Consider the following 15,621-nt stretch of genomic DNA (forward strand, 5'->3'; position numbering starts at 1 on the left):
GTTATAAAATGTATTTATACCTAATAATGATTTTAAAATGTAAATTTTCAAAATGTAAAGTTTTACCTTTGGTTAGCAAGTTTTGCTAAAAGTTAACAGAGCCAATATATTGTTGATATCGTTGTATTTAAAATAAATTTGTAAACTTATGTTCAAATAATTCATCTAAACTTTTCAGAAGAAAAGCAAAATTTAAAAAATAATCTTTGCATGATAACATAATTTTGTTTTATTTTAAAATGTATTTATGTGTGCAACATTTTCTTTATAATGTATACCATAAGTCAATCTAAGTTGAAAAACAATGGCATAAAACATGCTAATATTTCTGAAACACCAACTTTGTGCCAATAACTGTATGGGTAGCATTACAAATGTCATCTCATTACAAGCCAGACTTTATCTCCTTGTTCAACATAAGAAAACTGGCGGTCAGAAAAGTGAAGTAAAAAGAGGTGGAAATGAACTGAGGTCTATATGATTTTGTAGTTCAAGTTCCTGCCACCATGTTTTGCCACCTCCCTAAAACATTTAAGTCCCTAGATCTCTTTCATTTAAATATTAAAAATTTTTTAAACTTGTAATTCAATCTATTCTATATGCTTCAAATGTTAAGACTATTAACTGCCATTATACTTTGCATAAATGAATAGCTATCAACATACTATTTAAAACAGAAAGCAAGATTCAAGTATTCATAGGTCTTGTTTATATATTTTAAACATGATTCCTCAGATATAAAATTCATAGTTTTTAAAAATATATTTCATTGATTATGCTATTACAGTTGTTCTATTCCCCACTTCATTCCTCTCCACCCTCCACCCCCTCCCCCACCATTCCTCCCCCTTTAGTTTATGTCCACTTGTCTCAAGTTCTTTAAATTATATATTTCCCACACTATTCTTACCCTCCCTTGTATCTATTTTCTACCTACCATCTATGCTACTTATTCTCTGTACCTTCTCCCCCCTTCTCCTCCCACACCTCTGTTGCTAACCCTCCATGTGATCTCCATTTCTATGGTTCCACTCCTGATCTATCTGTTCTCTTAGTTTGCTTTTGTTTTATGTGCAGTTGTTAATAACTGTGAGTTTGCTGTCCTTTCACTGTTCATATTTTTTATCTTCTTTTTCTTAGATAAGTCCCTCTTGGTGATGATGAACTCTTTGAACTTGACCTTATCTGAGAAGCGCTTTATCTGTCCTTCCATTCTAAATGAAAGCTTTGCTGGATAGAGCAATCTTGGTTGTAAGTCCTTGCCTTTCATGACTTAAAATACTTCTTTCCAGCCCCTTCTTGCCTGTAAGGTCTCTTTTGAGAAATCAGCTGACAGTCTGATAGGAACTCTTTTGTAGGTGACTGTCCCCTTATGTCTTGCTGCTTCTAGAATTCTCTCCTTTATTTTAATCTTGGCTAAATAATTATGATGTGCCTTGGTGTGTTCCTCCTTGCATCCATCTTCTTTGGAACTCTGGGAGCTTCCTGGACTTCCTGGAAGTTTATTTCCCTTGTCAGACTGGGGAAGTTCTTCTTTATTATTTGTTCAAATAAGTTTTCCACTTGTTGCCCTTCCTCTTCCCCTTCTGGTACCCCTATAATTCGGATGTTGGAACGTTTAAAGATGTCCTGCAGGTTCCTAAGCCTCTCCTCATTTCTTTGAATTCTTGTTACTTCATACTTTTCTGTTTGGTCATTTTTTTCTTCCTTCTGGTCCACTCAATTGATTTGAGACCCAGTTTCCTTTCCATCACTATTAGCTTCCTGTGCATTTCCCTTCATTTCAATTAGTTTAGCCTTCATTTGTTCTGTGAGCATCAACCAGTTCTGTGAGCATCCTGATCACCAGTGTTTTGAACTGTGCATCCGATAGGTTGGCTATTTCTTGGTCGCTTAGAGTTACTGGCTCTGGGGCTTTGAGTTCTTCTTGAATGTTTTGGTCTGTTTGTGCCTGTTACGTCTGAGGGGCAGAACCTTAGGTGTTCACCAGGGTAGGGTGACCCAGTCGCTGGGTTGTGACACTGTATGTGGGGGCAGAGTCAAAGAGGGGCAATGGTGGTCCCCTTGCTGCGTCCCGCCACTGGGGCCTGTGCGGTCTGTCTCACTGCTTGCTTCTTTGCCTGGTTTATCTGCACGCGAATGTGTGACCACATAAACCTGCCACCTTATGCCCTCACTGGGTCTGCCTGTTGCAACCCCAAATCTGGGATCTGTCAATGGCTGCCTTCGCACCTGGGTCAGTCCAGCCACTTTTTCCTGCACAACCCCTATCCACCAGCTGCTGGCTCCGCGTCTCTTACCAGTCTGGCTGAACAGTTCATTGTTGTTGGACTTCCATATAGTTCAATTTTCTGTGTTTTGGTTGTGTTTTTGTTACTAAAACTTTGTTATCTTTAAACTTGGTTGTGCAAGGAGGCACAGTGTTTCTTCCACCTATGCCTCCATCTTGGCCAGAAGTCTGTATAAAATTTATACTTTTACATATCAGTTATTTTTACATTATGATGTAGTAATAATGAATATTTAAATATTTATATATACCTCAGTTACAAAATCTATATATTTTGTTGATTAGAAGTTAAGAATCATCATGGGCCATAATTCATTCACTCAGTCATTAAGTCAAAGACTTACTATTTTGTGTAAGGTGCTATGGCTGCAGCTTATTAGGACGGCACAAATTTTTAACACTTCACAACTAGGCTAGGGCTTCCCTCAAACCACTCTATTCTGTTTGAATCTATTCCAAATAATACTTTTGTCAGACGAATTAAATTATTAATTCTCCACCTAAAGACCTCCTTTGACTCTCTATGTCCAAGGACAAAAATTCCAAATTCTTCTGCATGGTTCTCAGCATATTTCATAACCTAATCCCTTCATAGACATCTAACTCCATTTCCCAACACTGCCCTGCCAGGCCCTTCTAGCATATGCAAGGGCACCTTCATTCCTTATACTAGGCATGAACATCTCCACCACTATGACTCTACTTGCATTGTTGAAATTAATCAGGATGTCAATCCCCGCTCTCAACAGTGAGCTCAACCACACAGAGCCTTAAAAAACAATTGTCTTCAGAGCCACCTCTAACTACCCAAGGCCAAGGTCATCTTTGTTAAATCAACACTGGCCTTTAATCCAGGCTTGCATTTATTATCTACCTAGCAATTAGTTCCATTTTAAGATTATTTTCATGCTGGGGCCACTGAGTTAAATGAAATCATTGCTTCAGTTTACATTCTAGTTGTCTTAGCAACTATGATGTTTGTTCTACAGTTCCCTTTGACTTGTCTACATTTTTTCTCACCATAAACAACAAAACAAGAGCATAAAGAGAAAATAATGTTATAAACAGATCTACAATCTTTTAAATAACTTCCCTATTTTTTTCTGAAAAAAAAATTGTCTAAGTGTCCCTTTAATCATGATTAATAATTTTTTGACTTTCATAAAATGACTTTAAAAAACAGAGTTTTATAAACTTTCTACTAAAAGAACCACCTTGGTTTGTAAAAGGTACATATTTATTAAAAACACCTAAATTTTAATGACTTCTCAAATACTAATTTTTAAAAAATATCACTGTAAACAACACATGACATATTTTAATACTGATGTCCCTTTAAGAGTACTGAATTGAGTCAAGTTGGTGTTATTTGTACCACATCTATCTGAATCTACCTTTTCCAGAACTGGGAGCCAAGATACCACAAGATGTAAATTCTTCAAACAGAGCCAATCTCCATTGTGGGCACATTCTTTCAGCATTTGAATTGCTAAATCAGCTTGACCTTGACCCATGGCAACCTGCAAAACAAAAACAAACAAAAAACTAAAAAAGTAAATATGATAACATGTTATAACATGTAATGAAGATTCTCAATTTTTAAAAAAAATTTAATTGTTGTTCAAGTACAGTTCTCTGCCATTTACCCCAATCCCAGCCAACCCTCACAGCCCTCCCCACCTCCCCCCCATTTCCACCCTCCCCCTAGTTGTTATCCATGTGTCCTTTATATTTGTTCCTGCAAACTTCATCTCACCACTTTCCCTTGAAATTCCCTCCCCTCTCCCCTCTGGTCACTGTCAGCCTGTTCTCTATTTCAGTGTCTCTGGTTTATTTTGCTTGTTTGTTTGTTTCATTGATTAGGTTCCATTTTATAGGTGTGATCATATGGTATTTGTCTATCACAGCCTGGCTTATTTCAGTTAGCATAATATTCTCCAGTTCTATCCATGCTGTTGCAAAGGGTAGGAGCTCCTTCTTTCTTTCTGCTGCATAGAATTCCACTGTGTAAATGTACCATAGTTTAAGATCCTCAATTTTTAATAAATATCAGATTCTATATTTTTCTATTCATTAAAATGTATTATCCTTACATATATGCAAGTAATAGAACAGTATAAAATTATTTAATAGTTTTTTGTTCCTCATTCCACAATTTCCTGTAATTCTTCCTCTCTCAAACACAGACCATTAAAAATGTTTTTTTTAATAACTACAGTCTCATTGAATACTTTGAAATTTTCTTCTCTTAATGTCTCCAACATTGCACATATTTTGCTCTTAAGTTACTGGTCTAACTATTTAACTGTATCATTCATTCCCTGGCCCGTCAACATCTAGCAAATCCTAACATGTTGGTGAGCCTAAGACTTTACACCCAGCCTTCTGCTCCTCCATTACTTCTCAGAGAGAGGAAGTAGGCAGGAGAAAGAGGAATGAGGAAGGGAGGAAGTAAAAGGGGAGAGGGGAAAAAATCCTGATGTCACTGGAATTCTGTTCCAATGTTTTCAATTCCTGAAGTGCATCAGTACCAGGACAGGCCACTTTATACCATAGAAAACTTCCAAGCATTAAAAGCATTCAAGCAGAAGTGGGAAGACCCTAGATACTACATGCAGTACATAATACTTCTCTGTTATTTAAATGCTTGGCCTAGGTGACTACTTAAGTCTAAGATTCTTTAAAAGTTTTAGTCAAGAATCTGAAATAGGTACATGCCACTCATTATATCAAGTCTAAACTCCTCCATGTTCTTAAGGACAATTTGTACCATACTTATATATGAATACAACTATATCTGTATATATGTTATACATATATATAATTTGTAAGTATACATATATAAGGAGTCCTAGCTTAAACTTTTACTAGGTACTTAGCTGAAACATTTTTAAAAAGTGCTTTATAGATTACTTAAAACAAGAGTGATTTCGTTTTTATAGTGAATACAAAATATCATCTCATTGAATTTTTAGTTGACTTTTACAAGTATTGGTTTTTTGTTCAATAAAGTCTTCAAGAATGGAAATAATGTCTAATTAATTGCATGCTAAAGCATACACTAAAATGGGTAATAAAACTTATATATTATATTTTTAATTTTCAAGGTCTAACCTGGAACTAAGCAAATAGAGGAATGAAACAAATAATAATTGAACTGTTTTGATGTACAAATTAATTTCCCATTAATTAAAATAAAAAAGTAAAATGAAGGAATGTACAACATAATTAGAATTTTAAAAAAGAATAAATATTTTGCAGAACTGAAATGTAGCTAGACAATCAAAATTTTCTATAAGGCATAAATTGTGTGAAAACAACTTAAAGATTCCTGGAATCTTAGAACATATTGCTATATGAAATTTTATATACACAACAAAAAAAAAATGGTTGGCCCCTCCCCCCCAAAACACTAGTTTCTTAAATTAAAAATTAATTTTTGCATTAACATATTATCCTTAGCATATATATTCAGCATACCAACATTTTAAAATAACAGAACTATAAATAATTATGTCCATATTTAAAGGTTTTACTACATTAAACAATTTTGCAAGTTTAGTACATACAACTCCCAAAGTTTACAGTGAAACCTACCATGAATGCAAAATGTTTTATCTTTCTGCCAGAATCACTGCTAACAGATACAACCTATAGAAAAGGGCTTCCCAGCCCTGGCCTTGTTGCTCAGTCAGCTGGAGTGTCGTCCATACCCCCTGGCCTTGTTGCTCAGTCGGCTGGAGTGTCGTCCATACCCCCAAAGTTGAGGCTTCAATCCCAGCTCAAGACACATACTTGGGTTGCAGGTTGGATCCCCAGTAAGAGTAAGTATGGAGGCAACCAATTGACATTCTCTTTCACATGTTTCTTTCTCTCTCCCCTACCTCCCTCTCCGCCCAGAGTTTCTGTCTCTAAAATCAATAAATATATATCTTCAGAAGACAATAAAAAATAAAAAAGGCTCCCCTTTCTCAAGACACTTTATTGATAATTGAATACTACCCTAATAAATACATTAATATACTATAACTAGGATTAAATGAAATTCCCTAAAGTCAAGCTGTACAAAATCTGCACAATTGACCCCAACTCTGCTTTTTTGTTATCTTCTATTTATGTTCCTCACAACACCTAACTTTTCATTTTTGCTTGTTGTGAAATATTTGCTTTTTAGTCATTATTATTTTCCCAATAGAAAGGTTTATTTATTCACCTGTTAAAAATTGAAAGTAAGTAAATTATCATCAAACTTGCATGCAAAGTGAATTAAATAAAAGAGGTCATCTGAACAAACTAATGCTTCCAAATTTATTTGAAAAAAGATAAATTTTTTTAACTTATGTATTTCTTTCATTTCAGTTTTTGAAGGTAAATGTTGATTTATTGTAAAAGCATCCAAGTAAAACTTTGAAAATTATTCTTAAAATATAAGTAAATATACTCATTTCTTAAAATTGTTATAAAAATTACCATAATTTAAAACCTTAAAACTAGGTGAATTTATTATCTTATGGCTTCTGGAGGTCAGAAGTCCCACTGGTCTAAAACCAAGGTGCTTGGTTTGACAATAAAAGCAGCACTAACAGGGTATGTTATTTCTGGAAGCTTGAGGGGAGAATCCTTCCCTTGCCTTCTCCAGCTCTAAACGCCACCAAAATTTCTTTCCTCGTGGCCCTTTCCTCTGTCTTCCAAACCAGCAGCATAAAATCTTCATCTCTGACATCTGCTGCTATCATCACATCCCCTTCCTTTTACTTGACCTCTTCTGCCTCCCTTTTCTAAAGATCCTTGTGATTGTATTGGGTCCACCTTGATACCCAGGATAACTTCTCCAAATTAACTTCATTAAGTATGCAAAGTTCCTATTACCATGGAGGGCAATAAATTCACAGGTCCTGAGGATCAGGACATGGACACTTTTGGGGAACATTATTTGGTTTACTACAACAACAAATATTTGTTTCACTAATAGGATCAAGTATGGCAGGAAGAAAAATAGCTGTTGTAAAAACAGCGGGGCAGTATGTACTGACCTGGTGATAACACTCTCCACTTCTTTCAGCATTAGCAAGTTCTTGAAGTTCCTGAGAAGGATCAGCACCCGGAGAAATGATTATCAAGATGGGCTCAATTTCTAATGTCTCCTTGTATAAACGTTTGAGATTTAGAGGAGGCGGGGACAACTCTTTCAGTCCTAAAAGATATAGTAAAGAAATTAAAAATATAAAGTAAAACGAATCAGAAATATCTACTAAAACTAATTACATAATACATAATAGACAATAATTATGTGAAGTATAACCCCATGCATATTAAAGTTTCACACTCTAAAATCCTTTACATACTCGTAATAACTAAGATTAACTGAATGCTTAGGATGCTAGGCATTTTTCTGAATGCTTTAGCTCTATACCCTCTAATCATTACACCATTATGAGGTTAAGTCCTGATGACCACATTTAACACAGGAAGAACAATACAATCAGCATTGTGGTCTTAACATACAATTTTCTCCCCACAAGACTGACCCAATGGCCCATCTCTCTCTCTCTCTCTCTCTCTCTCTCTCTCTCTCTCTCTCTCTCTCTATATATATATATATATATATATATATATATATATGGCCTTTCCTTCCTGTAAGTGATAACAGAGAACTTACTCTGCACAATGAATGTGAGGTATCAGATTTCCAAACTGACCTGATTGACAATTTAACTGTTATGGTATAGCATAGAATTATTTATCATGTCCATGCATTAAGAGAAGGAAAAATGATATAGATGAGAAGAATGCTTAGTTTGGAGACAGAAATACATAGCTCTCAGTTTACATCTGTTAGATGCATGATGATGTCACTATATAAAGATAGTACCAAAATTGGGAAGGGAACCCAAAGAACCAAGTATCATTTAAAATGACTACTGACTAAAACGTGTTTTATTTGGAAAACATATGCAAATATAGAAACTACCTTTCAAATTTGAACTTCAGATGACCTTATCACTTCTTTTAAAATTAATTAATTATTTTTTAATTTAATTATTTTTCAAGTACAGTTTTCTCTTACTCCCATCCCAACCCATCCCCCCATGCTCCCCCCCTCCCATTTCCACCCTTCTTAGTTGTTGTCCATGTACCCTTTATATTTGTTCCTCTAAATCTCTCCCCTATTTCCGCTGAAATTTCCTCCCCTCTCCCCTCTGGTCACTGTCCCCGCTTTCTATTTCAGTGTCTTTGGTTATATTTTGCTTGCTTGTTTGTTTTGTTGTTTAGCTTCCTGTTAAAGGTGAGATTATATGGTATTTGTCCTTCAACACCTGGCTTATTTCACTCAGCATAATGCTTTCCAGTTCCATCCATGCTGTTGCAAAAGGTAGGAGCTCCTTCTTTCTTTCTGCTGCATAGCATTCCATTGTGTATATGTACCATAGTTTTTTGAGAAATGACCCTATCCCTTCTTAATTTAACAAATATAAACTGTAAACTCCATGAGGGCAGAAATCATATCTGTTTGGTTCAACATTTTATATCCAGGGTCTACCATAAATTCACTTATTACTCCCTAGTCAAAGTTCCATAGAAGATAAATATATGTTCAGTTCATTTTACACACTATTTGAAATTACTGAAACATTCTGGAATAGCAAAACATCATACAAAATATCATATATCATATCAAAATAGTTTAATATCATTTAAGATAACACAGGGGTCACATAACATGTTATTTGGAATTCTTTGTTAGACATTCTGCTGACAAACCTCCAATAAAAATCTCCATTTCATTATAAGTGAACTGAGTCTGTATATAATTGTTGGTTTTATAAACACAAGTAATTCTGACTCATGATAGATACCATCAGAACTGCAGTGTGAATCATTCAAAACTATTCAACAAGGTTAAAGGTCTCAAAATTGTCATAGTGTAGAACTACTTGTAAATCACTGGGATAGTACAACCTGACCATGAATCTGTCAGATATATCATTTCTTTTAAAATAACAATAAAGAACTAAAAATAAGTTAAATAACTTAAAACTTTTCTATACCTTGCTTTATTAGGATAAAATCCTGAGGTAATAAAAAATAAATAATTTTCAGTTTAAAAAGAAAAGAATATAACTCCTGCACTTTTCTGGTATCTAGGTAACTAAAGAAAGTAGAATATTAATATCAAACTATTACAGGTGGTAAGTGTAATCGATTCATTCTTCCTCATTCAGCTCATCTTCCCCAACAAAGAGAATAATAAGCATAAATATACAAAAAATTACTCTTCCTTTACTGGAGAAAAAAGAAAACTCTAAAGCTGTAACATAAACATCAATAAAAGAAAGGCAATCAGCAATAAATGTCTAACTGACTACACATTAACCAAGTGAGATGATATACTCTTTAAAAATGGAATAAAAGGAGATCCAAGATGGTGGAGGAATAAGTGGAAGCTACACTAACCACCATCCAGGACCAATCTGGAATTACTAAACTGTAGAGAAATCACTCAAAATGATCAATTGAACAGTAGCTGGAGAGACACCTTATAACCACAGATGCAGAATACGCCATTTCACCATAACAAGACTGGTAGGGAGTTCAGAGGAAGGGCAAGAGGGGGTGGCTGGGCTCCCATGGGTGGCAGCTTAAGTTCTGGAGGGATATATTGGTGGATGGCAGGTTCTCCCTGAGAAGTGGGGTCTAAACCCCAAGGTGGGCTCCCTAGCCTACAGCACCAAAACCAGGAAAGGAACACAAATACCATAGGGCTGTAAAAAGCAGCTGGGATCTTGTCTGCCAGTGAGAGAGAGCTGGAGACTCAGAGAGACTCTTAAAGGGCTAATGAACAAGACTTGCAGCCACTTATCCTGGACTTCAGCAGAGTAGACAAGACACTTGAGGAGAATCAAGGGTTGGAGGCTCTGGGGATAGAACTGAAGGGACAGCTACCAGGATACCTGTGCTGAGTCATTCCCCATTGTGCAGAGGCCATCTCTCTTTGGCAGAGCACTGTTTGCTCTCTGAATAGCACCAGCCTGAGGGGAAGTAATAGCCACACCCACAGGACTTACTCTGCCCAACCTTGTGGTGGTACATCAGCCAGGAAGCAGATTACAGCTTGAGGCTATATCATTGATTCTTTAAAAACTAAGGCAGATCTCCCTGAGCTCTTTGAGACTTTAGATGTCCTTACCAGGGTATGGTGTTAATAAAAGCCTGTTTCATCCTGCACACACTGAGGCTTAGCAGAGGGAGTCACAAGCCATGGACAGTGATAGCTTCAAACAGGTTAACCAGGGCCAGTCAAAAGCAGCATCTAACAAAGGCCTACAATGGAGTCTTTGCAGATCTACCTAATACATAGAAACAAATACAATGAAGCAGCCAAAATGGGAAGACAAAGAAACAGACCCCAAATGAGAGAAAAAGAGAATTCTACAGAAGAACTAGATGAAATGGAGGCAAGCAATTTATCAGACAGAGAGTTTAGAGTAATGATTATAAGGATATTTAAGAGAATGAAAAAAGAAACCATAAAAAAGGACCAGTCAGAAATAATGTAATATCTAAAATAAATAATATGCAGAAAGAAATAAACAGTATGTTAGATGAAGCAGAGGATCAAATTGACAGTTTGAATACAAAGCATGAAAAAAAAAACACCCAGGCAGAACAGCAAAAAGAAAAAAATTTAAAAATGAGGGGAGCTTAAGAAATCTTCATGATAACATGAAGTGTAACAAGATCTGCATCATGGGGTTACCAGAAGGAGAAGAGAGCTAGCGAGGAATCAAAAACCTATTTGAAGAAATAATGACTGAAAATTTCCCTATTCTGGCAAAGGAAAAAGACACACAAGTCCAGGAAGCTCAGAGAGCCCCAAAGAAATTAGACCCAAACAGGCCTACATCAAGTTGCATAACAACAGAAATGACAATGATATGATAAAGGGAGAATCTTAAAAGCCACAACAGAAAAGCAGGTACCATATTTTTCAGACCACAAGACGCACCTAGGTTTTAGAGGAGGAAAATAGGGGAAAACATTTTGAAGCAAAAAATGTGATAAAATATTTAATACATAAATAACATAGTATTTCACCAATGTAAATGTAAACAGAAATCAACAGCAGCATTAATAACCATTATTCCTCCCAAATTTGGGGGGGGTATGTCTTCTAGTCCAAAAAATACGGTAGTTACATAAAAGAGAGCACCTATTAGACTGTCATCTGATTTCTCAAAATAAACATTCCAGGCCACAGTGGAGTGGCATGAAATATTCAAGGTGATGAAAAGTGAGGACCTACAACCAAGGCTACTTTGACCACCAAGGCTATCATTTAAAATCAAAGGAGAAATAAGGAGCTTCCCAGACAAGAAAAACCTAAAGGCATTTGTTAACACCAAACCTAACTGCAACAAATGTTAAAGGGCTTGCATTAAGAAGAAAAGAAAGAATAAAATAATAAAAAGGAACATAGTCTAACAATAAAATGTCACTGAATACATGTCTATCAATAATCACCTTAAATGTAAAGAGCTTCAATTCTCTAACCACAAGACATAATTATAGGTGAGTGGATAAGGAAACAAGACCCATATATATGCTGCATCCAAGAGACACATCTCAGGTTGAAAGACACACACAGACTCCAAGTAAAGTATTGGAAAAAAGATATTTCATGCAAATGGAAAAAAAAGTTGGGGCTGCAGTACTTATAGCTCACAAAATAAAGTATAAAATCAAGGCTATAAAAGACACAAAGAAAGACAGTACAAAATGATAAAGAGAACAATCCAACAAGAGGACATATCCTAGGAAACATTTATACAGCTAACATAAAAGCAGCTAAATATGTGAAGCAAATCTTGATGGACATAAGGGAGAGATCGACAGAAATAGAGTCATACTTGGGGATTTTAACAACCCATTGACTTCAGTGGATAGATCTTCCATTCAAACAATCAATGAGATAGTGGCCTTAAACAACACATTAGCTCAAATGGATTTAATTGATATCTACAGAGCATTTCACCACAAAGCAGCAGGATATACATACTTTTCAAGTGCACATAGAATGTTTTCTAGGATAGACCACATGTTAGGACACAAAACAAGACTGAATAAATTTAAGCAGATTGAAATCATATCACACATCTTCTCTGACCACAATGCTATGGAACTAGAAATCAACCACAAACACTAAAGAATACACAAAGACATGGGAGCTAAATAACATGTTATTAAACAATGAAAGGCTAAACAAAGAAACTGAGGAAGGAATCAAAAGATACCTTGAAACAAATAAAAATGAGGATACAACAATCCAAAATCTTCTGGGCACTTGGAAAGCAATCCTAAGAGGGAAATTCATAGCATTACAGGCCTATATCAAAAAACAAGAAAAAGCTAAAAAAAAATTTAACTTTATACTTAAGGGAACTTGAAAAAGAACACAAGGACCAAAATGAGTAAAATGGAGGAAATAATAAAGATCAGAGTACAAATAAACAAAATAGAATCTAAAAAGTAATACAAGATAAATAAATCCAAGAGCTGAGTTTTTGAAAAGATAAAAAATATTGAGAAACCATTAATCAGACTCATCAAAAAACAACGAAAGAGGCCCTGGCTGGTGTGGCTCAGTGGACTGAGAACTGGCCTCCAACCCAAAGGGTCACCAGCTCGATTCCCAGTAAGTGCACATGCCTGGGTTGTGAACCAGGTCCCCAGTAGGGGGCACTTGAGAGGCAACCACACACTAATGTTTCTCTCCTCATTGTCCCTCCCTTCCCCTCTCTAAAAATAAATAAATAAAAATCTTAAAAAAAGATTAAAGAGGACCCAACTGAAAGAGGACTCAAATGAATAATATCAGAAATGAAAGAGGAGCTATAACAATTGACACTAAAGAAATGTAAAGAATTGTAAGAAAATATTAGGAACAACTATATGCCAGTGAACAGGACAACCAGGATGAAATTGACAAACACCTTGAAACATACAATCTTCTAAAACTAAATAAGAAAGAATCAGATAATCTGAATAGACATATTACACCTTCTGAAATTGAAGCAGTAATCAAAAAACACCCAACAAACAAAAGCCCTGGACTGGATGATTTCAAAGGTGAATTTTTATCAAACATTCAGGGAAGAACTAACACCTTTCCTTCTCAAACTATTTCCTAAAATCCAAGAGGATGGAAGGCTTCCAAACATTTGACAAGGCCAGAATTATCCTAACCACAAAACCAGGTAAAGACACTACAAACAAAGAAAATTACAGGACAATACCCCTGATGAAAATGGATGGAGGCATTTTTAAGAAAGTATTAGCAACCAGAAAGAGCAATGCATCAAACAGATCATACATTGAACTTCCAGACAACATGGAGGTGTAGGTAGACACACTGTGCCTCCTCACACAACCAAAAATAAGGACAACAAATTAGAAACAAAATAACAACCAGAACTGACAGAAAATTGAACTGTATGCAAGTTGGAAAACCAAGGACTTAAAATAGACACATTCAGTCAAGACCAGTAGGCGGGGCAGAGTCAGGCAGCCAAGCAAAGAAGGGTCAAGGCACAAAAAGCCGTAGCACCGGGTATGCAAGGCACCCTGGGCGTGCAAGATGGCAGTGGGCAGACCCGTGGTGCAATTGGCAACAGGCAGACTCAGTGCGGCAGCGGTTGTGAAGCAAGGCACTGCGCACAAGGCAGCTGGCTGACTGGGCCAGTCCCACATTCCTGCGCAGATAAACCAGGCAAAACTGGGGAGTGAGACAAACCATGCAACCCAGGGTCCCAGCACAGGGAAACAAAGTCTCGAAACACCGATTGAAAACACCTGCCAGGGGTGAGGCCCAGGGAAAGACTCCCAGACTCATAGGAGAGTTTGTTGGAGAGACCCACAGGGTTCTAGAATATACACAAGCCCACCCACACAAGAATCAGCACCAAAAAGACCAAGTTTGCTTGGGGGAAGCCCAGAAAGGACTGAAATCCAACAGAGAGCAGAGCAAGCACCATGTTGTTCCCTCTCGAACCCTGCCCCCACATACGGCATCGCAACCCAGCAACTGGATTGCCTCGTCCTGGTGAACACCTAGGGCTCTGCCATTCATTATACAACAGGTACAACCAGACTGAAAAAATGGCTCAAAAGGAAGAACAGATCAAAGCCCCAGAGCCAATACTTTTAAGCGATCATAAGATACCCAACCTACCAGGTGCAAAGTTCAAAACACTGGTGATCTGGATGCTCATAAAAGTAATTGATTTGGGTTGCAAATTAGATGAAAAAATGAAGGCTACACTAAGTGAAATGAAAGAAAATGCACAGGGAACCAATAGTGGAAAGAAAACTGGGACTCAAATCAATGGAGTGGACCAGAAGGAAGAAAGAAAAAACTGAACAGAAAAGAATGAAGAAACAAGAATTTAAAAAAATGAAGAGACGCTTAGGAACATCCAGGACATCTTTAAACGTTCCAATATCTGAATTATAGGGGTACCAGAAGGAGAAGAGGAAGAGCAACAAGTGGAAAACTCATTTGAACAAATAATAAAGAAGAACTTTCCCAATCTGGCAAAGAAAATAGGCTTCCAGGAGGTCCGGGAAGCTCAGAGAGTCCCAAAGAAGATGGACACAAGGAGGAACACACCAACGCACATCATAATTACATTAGCCAAAATTAAAATGAAGGAGAGAATTCTAGAAGCAGCAGGAGATAAGGGGACAATCACCTACAAAGGAGTTCCCATCAGACTGTCAGCGGATTTCTCAAAAGAGACCTTACAGGCAAGAAGGGGCTGGAAAGAAGTATTTCAAGTCATTAAAGGCAAGGACATACATCTAAGATTGCTCTATCCAGCAAAGCTTTCATTTAGAAAGGAAGGGCAGATAAAGCGCTTCTCAGCTAAGGTCAAATTCAAGGAATTCATTATCACCAAGCCCTTATTATATAAAATGTTAAGGGGACTTACCTAGAAAAAGAAGATAAAAAATATGAACAGTGAAAAGACAGCAAACTCACAGATATTAACAACCACACCTAACAAAAGCAAACTAAGCGAACAACTAGAACAGAAACAGAACCACAGAAATGGAGATCACATGGAGGGTTAGCAACAGGGGAGTGGGAGGAGGAGAGAGGGGGGAAAAGGTACAGAGAATAAGTAGCACAGATAGTAGGTAGAAAATAGGGGGAGGGTGAGAATAGCATGGTAAATGTAGAAACTAAAGAGCTTAAGACACATGGACATTAACTAAAGGGGGATAATGTGGGTGGGAGAGGGTGTGCAGGGTGGAGGGGAGTGAAGGGGGGA

The 15,621-nt window shown here is 36.7% G+C and overlaps 1 protein-coding gene across 2 annotated transcripts in view; it reads right to left on the bottom strand.

Moving 5' to 3' along the window:
* The window catches only part of DYNC2H1 (dynein cytoplasmic 2 heavy chain 1), a 346,577-nt gene that overhangs the window by 122,052 nt on the left and 208,904 nt on the right, over positions 1-15,621 (bottom strand). For both annotated transcript variants that reach the window (XM_037065338.1, XM_037065337.1), the window contains 2 exons: positions 7,324-7,484; positions 3,685-3,810 (listed from right to left, as the gene is read on the bottom strand). In XM_037065338.1, coding sequence (XP_036921233.1) covers positions 3,685-3,810; positions 7,324-7,484 — 287 coding nt within the window. The remainder of the gene's footprint in view (positions 1-3,684; positions 3,811-7,323; positions 7,485-15,621) is intronic.

This window comes from Sturnira hondurensis, unplaced genomic scaffold (assembly GCF_014824575.4).
Source record: "Sturnira hondurensis isolate 20B ecotype Veracruz unplaced genomic scaffold, ASM1482457v3 Scaffold0015659, whole genome shotgun sequence".
Taxonomy (NCBI): Eukaryota; Metazoa; Chordata; class Mammalia; order Chiroptera; family Phyllostomidae; genus Sturnira; species Sturnira hondurensis.